This window comes from Taudactylus pleione, unplaced genomic scaffold (assembly GCF_031769625.1).
Source record: "Taudactylus pleione unplaced genomic scaffold, aTauple2 ptg000188l, whole genome shotgun sequence".
NCBI classification, from domain to species: domain Eukaryota; kingdom Metazoa; phylum Chordata; class Amphibia; order Anura; family Myobatrachidae; genus Taudactylus; species Taudactylus pleione.
In genome coordinates this window covers 4,406,177-4,426,242 of record NW_028284590.1, presented here as the reverse complement: position 1 = coordinate 4,426,242, position 20,066 = coordinate 4,406,177, and the positions used below count along the sequence as shown (strand labels likewise).

Here is a 20,066-nt window from a genome sequence, read left to right as displayed (position 1 = left end):
CCAGCCCAGTAATAGCGCCAACCCCCAATGTGATCAGAAATCTCCACCAGCCCAGTAATAGCGCCCACCCACAATGTGATCAGATATCTCCACCGGCCCAGTAATAGCGCCCACCCATAATGTGATCATAAATCTCCACCAGCCCAGTAATAGCACCAACCCCCAATGTGATCAGATATCTCCACCGGCCCAGTAATAGCGCCCACCTACAATGTGATCAGATAACTCCACCGGCCCAGTAATAGCGCCCTCCCACAATGTGGTTATAAATCTCCACCAGCCCAGTAATAGCGCCCACCCACAATGTCATCAGAAATCTCCACCGGCTCAGTAATAGCGCCAACCCCCAATGTGATCAGAAAGCTCCACCAGCCCAGTAATAGCGCCCACCCACAATGTGATCATAAATCTCCACCGGCCCAGTAATAACGCCCACCCATAATGTGATCATAAATCTCCACCGGCCCAGTAATAGCGCCCACCCACAATGTGATCATAAATCTCCACCAGCTCAGTAATAGCGCTCAATGTCATCAGAAATCTCCACCAGCCCAGTAATAGCGCCAACCCCCAATGTGATCAGAAATCTCCACCAGCCCAGTAATAGCGCCCACCCACAATGTGATCAGATATCTCCACCGGCCCAGTAATAGCGCCCACCCATAATGTGATCATAAATCTCCACCAGCCCAGTAATAGCGCCAACCCCCAATGTGATCAGAGAACTCCACCGGCCCAGTAATAGCGCCCTCCCACAATGTGATCATAAATCTCCACCAGCCCAGTAATAGCGCCAACCCCCAATGTGATCAGAAATCTCCACCAGCCCAGTAATAGCTCCCACCCACAATGTGATCATAAATCTCCACCAGCCCAGTAATAGCGCCAACCCCCAATGTGATCAGATATCTCCACCGGCCCAGTAATAGCGCCCTCCCACAATGTGATCATAAATCTCCACCAGCACAGTAATAGCGCCAACCCCCAATGTGATCAGAAATCTCCACCAGCCCAGTAATAGCGCCCACCCACAATGTGATCATAAATCTCCACCAGCCCAGTAATAGCGCCAACCCCCAATGTGATCTGAAATCTCCACCAGCCCAGTAATAGCGCCCACCCACAATGTGATCAGATATCTCCACCGGCCCAGTAATAGCGCCCACCCATAATGTGAACATAAATCTCCACCAGCCCAGTAATAGCGCCAACCCCCAATGTGATCAGATATCTCCACCGGCCCAGTAATAGCGCCCACCCACAATGTGATCAGATAACTCCACCGGCCCAGTAATAGCGCCCTCCCACAATGTGATCATAAATCTCCACCAGCCCAGTAATAGCGCCCACCCACAATGTGATCATAAATCTCCACCAGCCCAGTAATAGCGCTCAATGTCATCAGAAATCTCCACCAGCCCAGTAATAGCGCCAACCCCCAATGTGATCAGAAATCTCCACCAGCCCAGTAATAGCGCCCACCCACAATGTGATCAGATATCTCCACCGGCCCAGTAATAGCGCCCACCCATAATGTGATCATAAATCTCCACCAGCCCAGTAATAGCGCCAACCCCCAATGTGATCAGATATCTCCACCGGCCCAGTAATAGCGCCCACCCACAATGTGATCAGATAACTCCACCGGCCCAGTAATAGCGCCCTCCCACAATGTGATCATAAATCTCCACCAGCCCAGTAATAGCGCCCACCCACAATGTGATCATAAATCTCCACCAGCCCAGTAATAGCGCCAACCCCCAATGTGATCTGAAATCTCCACCAGCCCAGTAATAGCGCCCACCCACAATGTGATCAGATATCTCCACCGGCCCAGTAATAGCGCCCACCCATAATGTGAACATAAATCTCCACCAGCCCAGTAATAGCGCCAACCCCCAATGTGATCAGATATCTCCACCGTCCCAGTAATAGCGCCCACCCACAATGTGATCAGATAACTCCACCGGCCCAGTAATAGCGCCCTCCCACAATGTGATCATAAATCTCCACCAGCCCAGTAATAGCGCCCACCCACAATGTGATCATAAATCTCCACCAGCCCAGTAATAGCGCTCAATGTCATCAGAAATCTCCACCAGCCCAGTAATAGCGCCAACCCCCAATGTGATCAGAAATCTCCACCAGCCCAGTAATAGCGCCCACCCACAATGTGATCAGATATCTCCACCGGCCCAGTAATAGCGCCCACCCATAATGTGATCATAAATCTCCACCAGCCCAGTAATAGCGCCAACCCCCAATGTGATCAGATATCTCCACCGGCCCAGTAATAGCGCCCACCCACAATGTGATCAGATAACTCCACCGGCCCAGTAATAGCGCCCTCCCACAATGTGGTCATAAATCTCCACCAGCCCAGTAATAGCGCCCACCCACAATGTCATCAGAAATCTCCACCAGCTCAGTAATAGCGCCAACCCCCAATGTGATCAGAAATCTCCACCAGCCCAGTAATAGCGCCCACCCACAATGTGATCATAAATCTCCACCGGCCCAGTAATAACGCCCACCCATAATGTGATCATAAATCTCCACCGGCCCAGTAATAGCGCCCACCCACAATGTGATCATAAATCTCCACCAGCCCTGTAATAGCGCTCAATGTCATCATAAATCTCCACCAGCCCAGTAATAGCGCCAACCCCCAATGTGATCAGAAATCTCCACCAGCCCAGTAATAGCTCCCACCCACAATGTGATCAGATATCTCCACCGGCCCAGTAATAGCGCCCACCCATAATGTGATCATAAATCTCCACCAGCCCAGTAATAGCGCCAACCCCCAATGTGATCAGAGAACTCCACCGGCCCAGTAATAGCGCCCTCCCACAATGTGATCATAAATCTCCACCAGACCAGTAATAGCGCCAACCCCAAATGTGATCAGAAATCTCCACCAGCCCAGTAATAGCTCCCACCCACAATGTGATCATAAATCTCCACCAGCCCAGTAATAGCGCCAACCCCCAATGTGATCAGATATCTCCACCGGCCCAGTAATAGCGCCCTCCCACAATGTGATCATAAATCTCCACCAGCACAGTAATAGCGCCAACCCCCAATGTGATCAGAAATCTCCACCAGCCCAGTAATAGCGCCCACCCACAATGTGATCATAAATCTCCACCAGCCCAGTAATAGCGCCAACCCCCAATGTGATCTGAAATCTCCACCAGCCCAGTAATAGCGCCCACCCACAATGTGATCAGATATCTCCACCGGCCCAGTAATAGCGCCCACCCATAATGTGAACATAAATCTCCACCAGCCCAGTAATAGCGCCAACCCCCAATGTGATCAGATATCTCCACCGGCCCAGTAATAGCGCCCACCCACAATGTGATCAGATAACTCCACCGGCCCAGTATTAGCGCCCTCCCACAATGTGATCATAAATCTCCACCAGCCCAGTAATAGCGCCCACCCACAATGTGATCATAAATCTCCACCAGCCCAGTAATAGCGCTCAATGTCATCAGAAATCTCCACCAGCCCAGTAATAGCGCCAACCCCCAATGTGATCAGAAATCTCCACCAGCCCAGTAATAGCGCCCACCCACAATGTGATCAGATATCTCCACCGGCCCAGTAATAGCGCCCACCCATAATGTGATCATAAATCTCCACCAGCCCAGTAATAGCGCCAACCCCCAATGTGATCAGATATCTCCACCGGCCCAGTAATAGCGCCCACCCACAATGTGATCAGATAACTCCACCGGCCCAGTAATAGCGCCCTCCCACAATGTGGTCATAAATCTCCACCAGCCCAGTAATAGCGCCCACCCACAATGTCATCAGAAATCTCCACCGGCCCAGTAATAACGCCCACCCATAATGTGATCATAAATCTCCACCGGCCCAGTAATAGCGCCCACCCACAATGTGATCATAAATCTCCACCAGCCCAGTAATAGCGCTCAATGTCATCAGAAATCTCCACCAGCCCAGTAATAGCGCCAACCCCCAATGTGATCAGAAATCTCCACCAGCCCAGTAATAGCGCCCACCCACAATGTGATCAGATATCTCCACCGGCCCAGTAATAGCACCCACCCATAATGTGATCATAAATCTCCACCAGCCCAGTAATAGCGCCAACCCCCAATGTGATCAGAGAACTCTACCGGCCCAGTAATAGCGCCCTCCCACAATGTGATCATAAATCTCCACCAGCCCAGTAATAGCGCCAACCCCCAATGTGATCAGAAATCTCCACCAGCCCAGTAATAGCTCCCACCCACAATGTGATCATAAATCTCCACCAGCCCAGTAATAGCGCCAACCCCCAATGTGATCAGATATCTCCACCGGCCCAGTAATAGCGCCCTCCCACAATGTGATCATAAATCTCCACCAGCACAGTAATAGCGCCAACCCCCAATGTGATCAGAAATCTCCACCAGCCCAGTAATAGCGCCCACCCACAATGTGATCATAAATCTCCACCGGCCCAGTAATAACGCCCACCCATAATGTGATCATAAAACTCCACCAGTCCAGTAATAGCGCCAACCCCCAATGTGATCAGATATCTCCACCGGTCCAGTAATAGCTCCCACCCACTATTTGATCAGATATCTCCACCGGCCCAGTAATAGCGCCCACCCACAATGTGATCAGATAACTCCACCGGCCCAGTAATAGCGCCCTCCCACAATGTGGACATAAATCTCCACCAGCCCAGTAATAGCGCCCACCCACAATGTCATCAGAAATCTCCACCGGCTCAGTAATAGCGCCAACCCCCAATGTGATCATAAATCTCCACCAGTCCAGTAATAGCGCCCACCCACAATGTGATCATCAATCTCCACCGACCCAGTAATAACGCCCACCCATAATGTGATCATAAATCTCCACCGGCCCAGTAATAGCGCCCACCCACAATGTGATCATAAATCTCCACCGGCCCAGTAATAGCGCCCTCCCACAATGTGATCAGATATCTCCACCGGCCCAGTAATAGCGCCCACCCTCAATGTGATCAGATAACTCCACCGGCCCAGTAATAGCGCCCTCCCACAATGTGGTCATAAATCTCCACCAGCCCAGTAATAGCGCCCACCCACAATGTCATCAGAAATCTCCACCGGCTCAGTAATAGCGCCCACCCACAATGTGATCATAAATCTCCACCAGCGCAGTAATAGCGCTCAATGTCATCAGAAATCTCCACCAGCCCAGTAATAGCGCCAACCCCCAATGTGATCAGAAATCTCCACCAGCCCAGTAATAGCGCCCACCCACAATGTGATCAGATATCTCCACCGGCCCAGTAATAGCGCCCACCCATAATGTGATCATAAATCTCCACCAGCCCAGTAATAGCGCCAACCCCCAATGTGATCAGATATCTCCACCGGCCCAGTAATAGCGGCCACCCACAATGTGATCAGATAACTCCACCGGCCCAGTAATAGAGCCCACCCACAATGTGATCATAAATCTCCACCAGCCCAGTAATAGCGCTCAATGTCATCAGAAATCTCCACCAGCCCAGTAATAGCGCCAACCCCCAATGTGATCAGAAATCTCCACCAGCCCAGTAATAGCGCCCACCCACAATGTGATCAGATATCTCCACCGGCCCAGTAATAGCGCCCACCCATAATGTGATCATAAATCTCCACCAGCCCAGTAATAGCGCCAACCCCCAATGTGATCAGATATCTCCACCGGCCCAGTAATAGCGGCCACCCACAATGTGATCAGATAACTCCACCGGCCCAGTAATAGCGCCCTCCAACAATGGGATCATAAATCTCCACCAGCCCAGTAATAGCGCCAATCCCCAATGTGATCAGAAATCTCCACCATCCCAGTAATAGCTCCCACCCACAATGTGATCATAAATCTCCACCAGCCCAGTAATAGCGCCAACCCCCAATGTGATCAGATATCTCCACCGGCCCAGTAATAGCGCCCTCCCACAATGTGATCATAAATCTCCACCAGCCCAGTAATAGCGCCAACCCCCAATGTGATCAGAAATCTCCACCAGCCCAGTAATAGCGCCCACCCACAATGTGATCATAAATCTCCACCGGCCCAGTAATAGCGCCCTCCCACAATGTGATCATAAATCTCCACCAGCCCAGTAATAGCGCCCACCCACAATGTCATCAGAAATCTCCACCGGCTCAGTAATAGCACCAACCCCAATGTGATCATAAATCTCCACCGGCCCAGTAATAACGCCCACCCATAATGTGATCATAAATCTCCACCAGCCCAGTATTAGCGCCCACCCACAATGTGATCATAAATCTCCACCAGCCCAGTAATAGCGCTCAATGTCATCAGAAATCTCCACCAGCCCAGTAATAGCGCCAACCCCCAATGTGATCAGAAATCTCCACCAGCCCAGTAATAGCGCCCACCCACAATGTGATCAGATATCTCCACCGGCCCAGTAATAGCGCCCACCCATAATGTGATCATAAATCTCCACCAGCCCAGTAATAGCACCAACCCCCAATGTGATCAGATATCTCCACCGGCCCAGTAATAGCGCCCACCCACAATGTGATCAGATAACTCCACCGGCCCAGTAATAGTGCCCTCCCACAATGTGATCATAAATCTCCAGCAGCCCAGTAATAGCGCCCACCCACAATGTCATCAGAAATCTCCACCGGCTCAGTAATAGCGCTAACCCCCAATGTGATCAGAAATCTCCACCAGCCCAGTAATAGTGCCCATCCACAATGTGATCATAAATCTCCACCGGCCCAGTAATAACGCCCACCCATAATGTGATCATAAATCTCCACCAGCCCAGTAATAGCGCCCACCCACAATGTGATCATAAATCTCCACCAGCCCAGTAATAGCGCTCAATGTCATCAGAAATCTCCACCAGCCCAGTAATAGCGCCAATCCCCAATGTGATCAGAAATCTCCACCAGCCCAGTAATAGCGCCCACCCACAATGTGATCAGATATCTCCACCGGCCCAGTAATAGCGCCCACCCATAATGTGATCATAAATCTCCACCAGCCCAGTAATAGCACCAACCCCCAATGTCATCAGAAATCTCCACCGGCTCAGTATTAGCGCCAACCCCCAATGTGATCAGAAAGCTCCACCAGCCCAGTAATAGCGCCCACCCACAATGTGATCATAAATCTCCACCGGCCCAGTAATAACGCCCACCCATAATGTGATCATAAATCTCCACCGGCCCAGTAATAGCGCCCACCCACAATGTGATCATAAATCTCCACCAGCTCAGTAATAGCGCTCAATGTCATCAGAAATCTCCACCAGCCCAGTAATAGCGCCAACCCCCAATGTGATCAGAAATCTCCACCAGCCCAGTAATAGCGCCCACCCACAATGTGATCAGATATCTCCACCGGCCCAGTAATAGTGCCCACCCATAATGTGATCATAAATCTCCACCAGCCCAGTAATAGCGCCAACCCCCAATGTGATCAGAGAACTCCACCGGCCCAGTAATAGCGCCCTCCCACAATGTGATCATAAATCTCCACCAGCCCAGTAATAGCGCCAACCCCCAATGTGATCAGAAATCTCCACCAGCCCAGTAATAGCTCCCACCCACAATGTGATCATAAATCTCCACCAGCCCAGTAATAGCGCCAACCCCCAATGTGATCAGATATCTCCACCGGCCCAGTAATAGCGCCCTCCCACAATGTGATCATAAATCTCCACCAGCACAGTAATAGCGCCAACCCCCAATGTGATCAGAAATCTCCACCAGCCCAGTAATAGCGCCCACCCACAATGTGATCATAAATCTCCACCAGCCCAGTAATAGCGCCAACCCCCAATGTGATCTGAAATCTCCACCAGCCCAGTAATAGCGCCCACCCACAATGTGATCAGATATCTCCACCGGCCCAGTAATAGCGCCCACCCATAATGTGAACATAAATCTCCACCAGCCCAGTAATAGCGCCAACCCCCAATGTGATCAGATATCTCCACCGGCCCAGTAATAGCGCCCACCCACAATGTGATCAGATAACTCCACCGGCCCAGTAATAGCGCCCTCCCACAATGTGATCATAAATCTCCACCAGCCCAGTAATAGCGCCCACCCACAATGTGATCATAAATCTCCACCAGCCCAGTAATAGCGCTCAATGTCATCAGAAATCTCCACCAGCCCAGTAATAGCGCCAACCCCCAATGTGATCAGAAATCTCCACCAGCCCAGTAATAGCGCCCACCCACAATGTGATCAGATATCTCCTCCGGCCCAGTAATAGCGCCCACCCATAATGTGATCATAAATCTCCACCAGCCCAGTAATAGCGCCAACCCCCAATGTGATCAGATATCTCCACCGGCCCAGTAATAGCGCCCACCCACAATGTGATCAGATAACTCCACCGGCCCAGTAATAGCGCCCTCCCACAATGTGGTCATAAATCTCCACCAGCCCAGTAATAGCGCCCACCCACAATGTCATCAGAAATCTCCACCGGCTCAGTAATAGCGCCAATCCCCAATGTGATCAGAAATCTCCACCAGCCCAGTAATAGCGCCCACCCACAATGTGATCATAAATCTCCACCGGCCCAGTAATAACGCCCACCCATAATGTGATCATAAATCTCCACCGGCCCAGTAATAGCGCCCACCCACAATGTGATCATAAATCTCCACCAGCCCAGTAATAGCGCTCAATGTCATCAGAAATCTCCACCAGCCCAGTAATAGCGCCAACCCCCAATGTGATCAGAAATCTCCAGCAGCCCAGTAATAGCGCCCACCCACAATGTGATCAGATATCTCCACCGGCCCCGTAATAGCGCCCACCCATAATGTGATCATAAATCTCCACCAGCCCAGTAATAGCGCCAACCCCCAATGTGATCAGAGAACTCCACCGGCCCAGTAATAGCGCCCTCCCACAATGTGATCATAAATCTCCACCAGCCCAGTAATAGCGCCAACCCCCAATGTGATCAGAAATCTCCACCAGCCCAGTAATAGCTCCCACCCACAATGTGATCATAAATCTCCACCAGCCCAGTAATAGCGCCAACCCCCAATGTGATCAGATATCTCCACCGGCCCAGTAATAGCGCCCTCCCACAATGTGATCATAAATCTCCACCAGCACAGTAATAGCGCCAACCCCCAATGTGATCAGAAATCTCCACCAGCCCAGTAATAGCGCCCACCCACAATGTGATCATAAATCTCCACCGGCCCAGTAATAGCGCCAACCCCCAATGTGATCAGATATCTCCACCGGTCCAGTAATAGCTCCCACCCACTATTTGATCAGATATCTCCACCGGCCCAGTAATAGCGCCCACCCACAATGTGATCAGATAACTCCACCGGCCCAGTAATAGCGCCCTCCCACAATGTGGACATAAATCTCCACCAGCCCAGTAATAGCGCCCACCCACAATGTCATCAGAAATCTCCACCGGCTCAGTAATAGCGCCAACCCCCAATGTGATCATAAATCTCCACCAGTCCAGTAATAGCGCCCACCCACAATGTGATCATCAATCTCCACCGACCCAGTAATAACGCCCACCCATAATGTGATCATAAATCTCCACCGGCCCAGTAATAGCGCCCACCCACAATGTGATCATAAATCTCCACCGGCCCAGTAATAGCGCCCTCCCACAATGTGATCAGATATCTCCACCGGCCCAGTAATAGCGCCCACCCTCAATGTGATCAGATAACTCCACCGGCCCAGTAATAGCGCCCTCCCACAATGTGGTCATAAATCTCCACCAGCCCAGTAATAGCGCCCACCCACAATGTCATCAGAAATCTCCACCGGCTCAGTAATAGCGCCCACCCACAATGTGATCATAAATCTCCACCAGCGCAGTAATAGCGCTCAATGTCATCAGAAATCTCCACCAGCCCAGTAATAGCGCCAACCCCCAATGTGATCAGAAATCTCCACCAGCCCAGTAATAGCGCCCACCCACAATGTGATCAGATATCTCCACCGGCCCAGTAATAGCGCCCACCCATAATGTGATCATAAATCTCCACCAGCCCAGTAATAGCGCCAACCCCCAATGTGATCAGATATCTCCACCGGCCCAGTAATAGCGGCCACCCACAATGTGATCAGATAACTCCACCGGCCCAGTAATAGAGCCCACCCACAATGTGATCATAAATCTCCACCAGCCCAGTAATAGCGCTCAATGTCATCAGAAATCTCCACCAGCCCAGTAATAGCGCCAACCCCCAATGTGATCAGAAATCTCCACCAGCCCAGTAATAGCGCCCACCCACAATGTGATCAGATATCTCCACCGGCCCAGTAATAGCGCCCACCCATAATGTGATCATAAATCTCCACCAGCCCAGTAATAGCGCCAACCCCCAATGTGATCAGATATCTCCACCGGCCCAGTAATAGCGGCCACCCACAATGTGATCAGATAACTCCACCGGCCCAGTAATAGCGCCCTCCAACAATGGGATCATAAATCTCCACCAGCCCAGTAATAGCGCCAATCCCCAATGTGATCAGAAATCTCCACCATCCCAGTAATAGCTCCCACCCACAATGTGATCATAAATCTCCACCAGCCCAGTAATAGCGCCAACCCCCAATGTGATCAGATATCTCCACCGGCCCAGTAATAGCGCCCTCCCACAATGTGATCATAAATCTCCACCAGCCCAGTAATAGCGCCAACCCCCAATGTGATCAGAAATCTCCACCAGCCCAGTAATAGCGCCCACCCACAATGTGATCATAAATCTCCACCGGCCCAGTAATAGCGCCCTCCCACAATGTGATCATAAATCTCCACCAGCCCAGTAATAGCGCCCACCCACAATGTCATCAGAAATCTCCACCGGCTCAGTAATAGCACCAACCCCAATGTGATCATAAATCTCCACCGGCCCAGTAATAACGCCCACCCATAATGTGATCATAAATCTCCACCAGCCCAGTATTAGCGCCCACCCACAATGTGATCATAAATCTCCACCAGCCCAGTAATAGCGCTCAATGTCATCAGAAATCTCCACCAGCCCAGTAATAGCGCCAACCCCCAATGTGATCAGAAATCTCCACCAGCCCAGTAATAGCGCCCACCCACAATGTGATCAGATATCTCCACCGGCCCAGTAATAGCGCCCACCCATAATGTGATCATAAATCTCCACCAGCCCAGTAATAGCACCAACCCCCAATGTGATCAGATATCTCCACCGGCCCAGTAATAGCGCCCACCCACAATGTGATCAGATAACTCCACCGGCCCAGTAATAGTGCCCTCCCACAATGTGATCATAAATCTCCAGCAGCCCAGTAATAGCGCCCACCCACAATGTCATCAGAAATCTCCACCGGCTCAGTAATAGCGCTAACCCCCAATGTGATCAGAAATCTCCACCAGCCCAGTAATAGTGCCCATCCACAATGTGATCATAAATCTCCACCGGCCCAGTAATAACGCCCACCCATAATGTGATCATAAATCTCCACCAGCCCAGTAATAGCGCCCACCCACAATGTGATCATAAATCTCCACCAGCCCAGTAATAGCGCTCAATGTCATCAGAAATCTCCACCAGCCCAGTAATAGCGCCAATCCCCAATGTGATCAGAAATCTCCACCAGCCCAGTAATAGCGCCCACCCACAATGTGATCAGATATCTCCACCGGCCCAGTAATAGCGCCCACCCATAATGTGATCATAAATCTCCACCAGCCCAGTAATAGCACCAACCCCCAATGTCATCAGAAATCTCCACCGGCTCAGTAATAGCGCCAACCCCCAATGTGATCAGAAAGCTCCACCAGCCCAGTAATAGCGCCCACCCACAATGTGATCATAAATCTCCACCGGCCCAGTAATAACGCCCACCCATAATGTGATCATAAATCTCCACCGGCCCAGTAATAGCGCCCACCCACAATGTGATCATAAATCTCCACCAGCTCAGTAATAGCGCTCAATGTCATCAGAAATCTCCACCAGCCCAGTAATAGCGCCAACCCCCAATGTGATCAGAAATCTCCACCAGCCCAGTAATAGCGCCCACCCACAATGTGATCAGATATCTCCACCGGCCCAGTAATAGTGCCCACCCATAATGTGATCATAAATCTCCACCAGCCCAGTAATAGCGCCAACCCCCAATGTGATCAGAGAACTCCACCGGCCCAGTAATAGCGCCCTCCCACAATGTGATCATAAATCTCCACCAGCCCAGTAATAGCGCCAACCCCCAATGTGATCAGAAATCTCCACCAGCCCAGTAATAGCTCCCACCCACAATGTGATCATAAATCTCCACCAGCCCAGTAATAGCGCCAACCCCCAATGTGATCAGATATCTCCACCCGCCCAGTAATAGCGCCCTCCCACAATGTGATCATAAATCTCCACCAGCACAGTAATAGCGCCAACCCCCAATGTGATCAGAAATCTCCACCAGCCCAGTAATAGCGCCCACCCACAATGTGATCATAAATCTCCACCAGCCCAGTAATAGCGCCAACCCCCAATGTGATCTGAAATCTCCACCAGCCCAGTAATAGCGCCCACCCACAATGTGATCAGATATCTCCACCGGCCCAGTAATAGCGCCCACCCATAATGTGAACATAAATCTCCACCAGCCCAGTAATAGCGCCAACCCCCAATGTGATCAGATATCTCCACCGGCCCAGTAATAGCGCCCACCCACAATGTGATCAGATAACTCCACCGGCCCAGTAATAGCGCCCTCCCACAATGTGATCATAAATCTCCACCAGCCCAGTAATAGCGCCCACCCACAATGTGATCATAAATCTCCACCAGCCCAGTAATAGCGCTCAATGTCATCAGAAATCTCCACCAGCCCAGTAATAGCGCCAACCCCCAATGTGATCAGAAATCTCCACCAGCCCAGTAATAGCGCCCACCCACAATGTGATCAGATATCTCCTCCGGCCCAGTAATAGCGCCCACCCATAATGTGATCATAAATCTCCACCAGCCCAGTAATAGCGCCAACCCCCAATGTGATCAGATATCTCCACCGGCCCAGTAATAGCGCCCACCCACAATGTGATCAGATAACTCCACCGGCCCAGTAATAGCGCCCTCCCACAATGTGGTCATAAATCTCCACCAGCCCAGTAATAGCGCCCACCCACAATGTCATCAGAAATCTCCACCGGCTCAGTAATAGCGCCAATCCCCAATGTGATCAGAAATCTCCACCAGCCCAGTAATAGCGCCCACCCACAATGTGATCATAAATCTCCACCGGCCCAGTAATAACGCCCACCCATAATGTGATCATAAATCTCCACCGGCCCAGAAATAGCGCCCACCCACAATGTGATCATAAATCTCCACCAGCCCAGTAATAGCGCTCAATGTCATCAGAAATCTCCACCAGCCCAGTAATAGCGCCAACCCCCAATGTGATCAGAAATCTCCACCAGCCCAGTAATAGCGCCCACCCACAATGTGATCAGATATCTCCACCGGCCCAGTAATAGCGCCCACCCATAATGTGATCATAAATCTCCACCAGCCCAGTAATAGCGCCAACCCCCAATGTGATCAGAGAACTCCACCGGCCCAGTAATAGCGCCCTCCCACAATGTGATCATAAATCTCCACCAGCCCAGTAATAGCGCCAACCCCCAATGTGATCAGAAATCTCCACCAGCCCAGTAATAGCTCCCACCCACAATGTGATCATAAATCTCCACCAGCCCAGTAATAGCGCCAACCCCCAATGTGATCAGATATCTCCACCGGCCCAGTAATAGCGCCCTCCCACAATGTGATCATAAATCTCCACCAGCACAGTAATAGCGCCAACCCCCAATGTGATCAGAAATCTCCACCAGCCCAGTAATAGCGCCCACCCACAATGTGATCATAAATCTCCACCGGCCCAGTAATAACGCCCACCCATAATGTGATCATAAATCTCCACCAGTCCAGTAATAGCGCCAACCCCCAATGTGATCAGATATCTCCACCGGTCCAGTAATAGCTCCCACCCACTATTTAATCAGATATCTCCACCGGCCCAGTAATAGCGCCCTCCCACAATGTCATCAGATAACTCCACCGGCCCAGTAATAGCGCCCTCCCACAATGTGGACATAAATCTCCACCAGCCCAGTAATAGCGCCCACCCACAATGTCATCAGAAATCTCCACCGGCTCAGTAATAGCGCCAACCCCCAATGTGATCATAAATCTCCACCAGTCCAGTAATAGCGCCCAACCACAATGTGATCATAAATCTCCACCGACCCAGTAATAACGCCCACCCATAATGTGATCATAAATCTCCACCGGCCCAGTAATAGCGCCCACCCACAATGTGATCATAAATCTCCACCGGCCCAGTAATAGCGCCCTCCCACAATGTGATCAGATATCTCCACCGGCCCAGTAATAGCGCCCACCCTCAATGTGATCAGATAACTCCACCGGCCCAGTAATAGCGCCCTCCCACAATGTGGTCATAAATCTCCACCAGCCCAGTAATAGCGCCCACCCACAATGTCATCAGAAATCTCCACCGGCTCAGTAATAGCGCCCACCCACAATGTGATCATAAATCTCCACCAGCCCAGTGATAGCGCTCAATGTCATCAGAAATCTCCACCAGCCCAGTAATAGCGCCAACCCCCAATGTGATCAGAAATCTCCACCAGCCCAGTAATAGCGCCCACCCACAATGTGATCAGATATCTCCACCGGCCCAGTAATAGCGCCCACCCATAATGTGATCATAAATCTCCACCAGCCCAGTAATAGCGCCAACCCCCAATGTGATCAGATATCTTCACCGGCCCAGTAATAGCGGCCACCCACAATGTGATCAGATAACTCCACCGGCCCAGAAATAGCGCCCACCCACAATGTGATCATAAATCTCCACCAGCCCAGTAATAGCGCTCAATGTCATCAGAAATCTCCACCAGCCCAGTAATAGCGCCAACCCCCAATGTGATCAGAAATCTCCACCAGCCCAGTAATAGCGCCCACCCACAATGTGATCAGATATCTCCACCGGCCCAGTAATAGCGCCCACCCATAATGTGATCATAAATCTCCACCAGCCCAGTAATAGCGCCAACCCCCAATGTGATCAGATATCTCCACCGGCCCAGTAATAGCGGCCACCCACAATGTGATCAGATAACTCCACCGGCCCAGTAATAGCGCCCTCCCACAATGTGATCATAAATCTCCACCAGCCCAGTAATAGCGCCAATCCCCAATGTGATCATAAATCTCCACCATCCCAGTAATAGCTCCCACCCACAATGTGATCATAAATCTCCACCAGCCCAGTAATAGCGCCAGCCCCCAATGTGATCAGATATCTCCACCGGCCCAGTAATAGCGCCCTCCCACAATGTGATCATAAATCTCCACCAGCCCAGTAATAGCGCCAACCCCCAATGTGATCAGAAATCTCCACCAGCCCAGTAATAGCGCCCACCCACAATGTGATCATAAATCTCCACCGGCCTAGTAATAGCGCCCTCCCACAATGTGATCATAAATCTCCACCAGCCCAGTAATAGCGCCCACCCACAATGTCATCAGAAATCTCCACCGGCTCAGTAATAGCGCCAACCCCAATGTGATCATAAATCTCCACCGGCCCAGTAATAACGCCCACCCATAATGTGATCATAAATCTCCACCAGCCCAGTAATAGCGCCCACCCACAATGTGATCATAAATCTCCACCAGCCCAGTAATAGCGCTCAATGTCATCAGAAATCTCCACCAGCCCAGTAATAGCGCCAACCCCCAATGTGATCAGAAATCTCCACCAGCCCAGTAATAGCGCCCACCCACAATGTGATCAGATATCTCCACCGGCCCAGTAATAGCGCCCACCCATAATGTGATCATAAATCTCCACCAGCCCAGTAATAGCACCAACCCCCAATGTGATCAGATATCTCCACCGGCCCAGTAATAGCGCCCACCCACAATGTGATCAGATAACTCCACCGGCCCAGTAATAGTGCCCTCCCACAATGTGATCATAAATCTCCAGCAGCCCAGTAATAGCGCCCACCCACAATGTCATCAGAAATCTCCACCGGCTCAGTAATAGCGCTAACCCCAAATGTGATCAGAAATCTCCACCAGCCCAGTAATAGTGCCCATCCACAATGTGATCATAAATCTCCACCGGCCCAGTAATAACGCCCACCCATAATGTGATCATAAATCTCCACCAGCCCAGTAATAGCGCCCACCCACAATGTGATCATAAATCTCCACCAGCCCAGTAATAGCGCTCAATGTCATCAGAAATCTCCACCAGCCCAGTAATAGCGCCAACCCCCAATGTGATCTGAAATCTCCACCAGCCCAGTAATAGCGCCCACCCACAATGTGATCAGATATCTCCACCGGCCCAGTAATAGCGCCCACCCATAATGTGATCATAAATCTCCACCAGCCCAGTAATAGCACCAACCCCCAATGTGATCAGATATCTCCACCGGCCCAGTAATAGCGCCCACCTACAATGTGATCAGATAACTCCACCGGCCCAGTAATAGCGCCCTCCCACAATGTGGTTATAAATCTCCACCAGCCCAGTAATAGCGCCCACCCACAATGTCATCAGAAATCTCCACCGGCTCAGTAATAGCGCCAACCCCCAATGTGATCAGAAAGCTCCACCAGCCCAGTAATAGCGCCCACCCACAATGTGATCATAAATCTCCACCGGCCCAGTAATAACGCCCACCCATAATGTGATCATAAATCTCCACCGGCCCAGTAATAGCGCCCACCCACAATGTGATCATAAATCTCCACCAGCCCAGTAATAGCGCTCAATGTCATCAGAAATCTCCACCAGCCCAGTAATAGCGCCAACCCCCAATGTGATCAGAAATCTCCACCAGCCCAGTAATAGCGCCCACCCACAATGTGATCAGATATCTCCACCGGCCCAGTAATAGCGCCCACCCATAATGTGATCATAAATCTCCACCAGCCCAGTAATAGCGCCAACCCCCAATGTGATCAGGTAACTCCACCGGCCCAGTAATAGCGCCCTCCCACAATGTGATCATAAATCTCCACCAGCCCAGTAATAGCGCCAACCCCCAATGTGATCAGAAATCTCCACCAGCCCAGTAATAGCTCCCACCCACAATGTGATCATAAATCTCCACCAGCCCAGTAATAGCGCCAACCCCCAATGTGATCAGATATCTCCACCGGCCCAGTAATAGCGCCCTCCCACAATGTGATCATAAATCTCCACCAGCACAGTAATAGCGCCAACCCCCAATGTGATCAGAAATCTCCACCAGCCCAGTAATAACGCCCACCCACAATGTGATCATAAATCTCCACCGGCCGAGTAATAACGCCCACCCATAATGTGATCATAAATCTCCACCAGTCCAGTAATAGCGCCAACCCCCAATGTGATCAGATATCTCCACCGGTCCAGTAATAGCTCCCACCCACTATTTGATCAGATATCTCCACCGGCCCAGTAATAGCGCCCACCCACAATGTGATCAGATAACTCCACCGGCCCAGTAATAGCGCCCTCCCACAATGTGGTCATAAATCTCCACCAGCCCAGTAATAGCGCCCACCCACAATGTGATCATAAATCTCCACCGGCCCAGTAATAACGCCCACCCCCAATGTGATCATAAATCTCCACCGGCCCAGTAATAGCGCCCACCCACAATGTGATCATAAATCTCCACCAGCCCAGTAATAGCGCTCAATGTCATCAGAAATCTCCACCAGCCCAGTAATAGCGCCAACCCCCAATGTGATCAGAAATCTCCACCAGCCCAGTAATAGCGCCCACCCACAATGTGATCAGATATCTCCACCGGCCCAGTAATAGCGCCCACCCATAATGTGATCATAAATCTCCACCAGCCCAGTAATAGCGCCAACCCCCAATGTGATCAGATATCTCCACCGGCCCAGTAATAGCGCCCACCCACAATGTGATCAGATAACTCCACCGGCCCAGTAATAGCACCCTCCCACAATGTGATCATAAATCTCCACCAGCCCAGTAATAGCGCTCAATGTCATCAGAAATCTCCACCAGCCCAGTAATAGCGCCAACCCCCAATGTGATCATAAATCTCCACCAGCCCAGTAATAGCGCCAATCCCCAATGTGATCAGAAATCTCCACCAGCCCAGTAATAGCTCCCACCCACAATGTGATCATAAATCTCCACCAGCCCAGTAATAGCGCCCACCCCCAATGTGATCAGATATCTCCACCGGCCCAGTAATAGCGCCCTCCCACAATGTGATCATAAATCTCCACCAGCCCAGTAATAGCGCCAACCCCCAATGTGATCAGAAATCTCCACCAGCCCAGTAATAGCGCCCACCCACAATGTGATCAGAAATCTCCACCGGCCCAGTAATAACGCCCACCCATAATGTGATCATAAATCTCCACCAGTCCAGTAATTGCACCAACCCCCAATGTGATCAGATATCTCCACCGGTCCAGTAATAGCTCCCACCCACAATTTGATCAGATATCTCCACCGGCCCAGTAATAGCTCCCACCCATAACGTGATCATAAATCTCCACCAGCCCAGTAGTAGCGCCCACCCACAATGTGATCATAAATCTCCACCAGCCCAGTAATAGCGCCAACCCCCAATGTGATCAGAAATCTCCACCAGCCCAGTAATAGCGCCCACCCACAATGTGATCAGATATCTCCACCGGCCCAGTAATAGCGCCCACCCATAATGTGATCATAAATCTCCACCAGCCCAGTAATAGCGCCAACCCCCCAATGTGATCAGATATCTTCACCGGCCCAGTAATAGCGCCCACCCACAATGTGATCAGATAACTCCACCGGCCCAGTAATAGCGCCCACCCACAATGTGATCAGAAATCTCCACCAGCCCAGTAATAGCGCCCACCCACAATGTGATCAGATATCTCCACCGGCCCAGTAATAGCGCCCTCCCACAATGTGATCATAAATCTCCACCAGCCCAGTAATAGCGCCAACCCCCAATGTGATCAGAAATCTCCACCAGCCTAGTAATAGCTCCCACCCAGAATGTGATCATAAATATTCAAAAACAAACTAAAACCGGTCACCTAGGTGGTACTGGGGAGCACTCACGCTGAAAACCAATGCTGTATAGTTACTGTACCATATACTGTAATGTGTATTAATGGACCATTTACAACAGAACCCCCACCTAGCCCCAGGTATTATGTTCCTACCTTTAAGCTGGGAGCTCTGAGCTGTTCTATAACAAGAGCCACATACGGTAGGACGTTGGTTTCTCCACTCCTTACCACATACAGTATAGCAAATTTGCTCCCATGCTCTAGAGCTTTTACTATTACTATGACATTGCTGAAATAAAGCTCACCCTGCCCCCGAAGCCACTGGGATCAGATGGCTCTCCTTTCTCTCCTTTCACTCCGTTCATTCCAGGCCGACCCTAGGTATAAAATGTAGAAGATGGTCTCAGTACTGTGCCACTGTTATACTGCGGGGAGGTTGGAACCGCATGGAAGAAGCTCACTGTTAGTTGTAAATATTAAGAGAAAACATAATAAAGATAAAAAAGAAATGGACAGAGGAAACTGACTTAAAAAAGCAGCAAGTTAGTGGGTTCTGGACAAACATATCGCACACTTTGGAGGAGAATGTAATTGTTGCAGGCTGGTGTATATGAACATATGTGTCTGCTTACGTTTCCAAATATGTATTTAAAGATACATGCATCCTAAAACAGGTGCAACCTTAAATCTAGCATATAGATGTATACAGGACCGGAACTAAGGTGCGTCAGTCATCATCATCAACTGGAAGACTGAAATGTGTAGGAGCAGGCTGTACACTTGGTAAGAGTATCGCTAACTATTGGCCCGTATATACGGGTTGATCAGATATCGTTGTCTGATCGTCCTGCATGTGCTGGATGTTTGAAATCGAACATCCAGCAACATGCACCAACCCCCCATCAACTATAATGACCCGTGATTAACGATCGCGGGTCCCTATAATAAAAAGGCTAAC

The 20,066-nt window shown here is 50.6% G+C and overlaps 1 protein-coding gene across 1 annotated transcript in view; it reads right to left on the bottom strand.

The window, feature by feature from the left end:
* COL18A1 (collagen type XVIII alpha 1 chain) overlaps positions 1-20,066 on the bottom strand; it is a 142,020-nt gene that overhangs the window by 30,317 nt on the left and 91,637 nt on the right. The window contains exon 30 of the mRNA XM_088476370.1: positions 19,414-19,485. Within this exon, the coding sequence (XP_088332496.1) occupies positions 19,414-19,485 (72 nt within the window). The remainder of the gene's footprint in view (positions 1-19,413; positions 19,486-20,066) is intronic.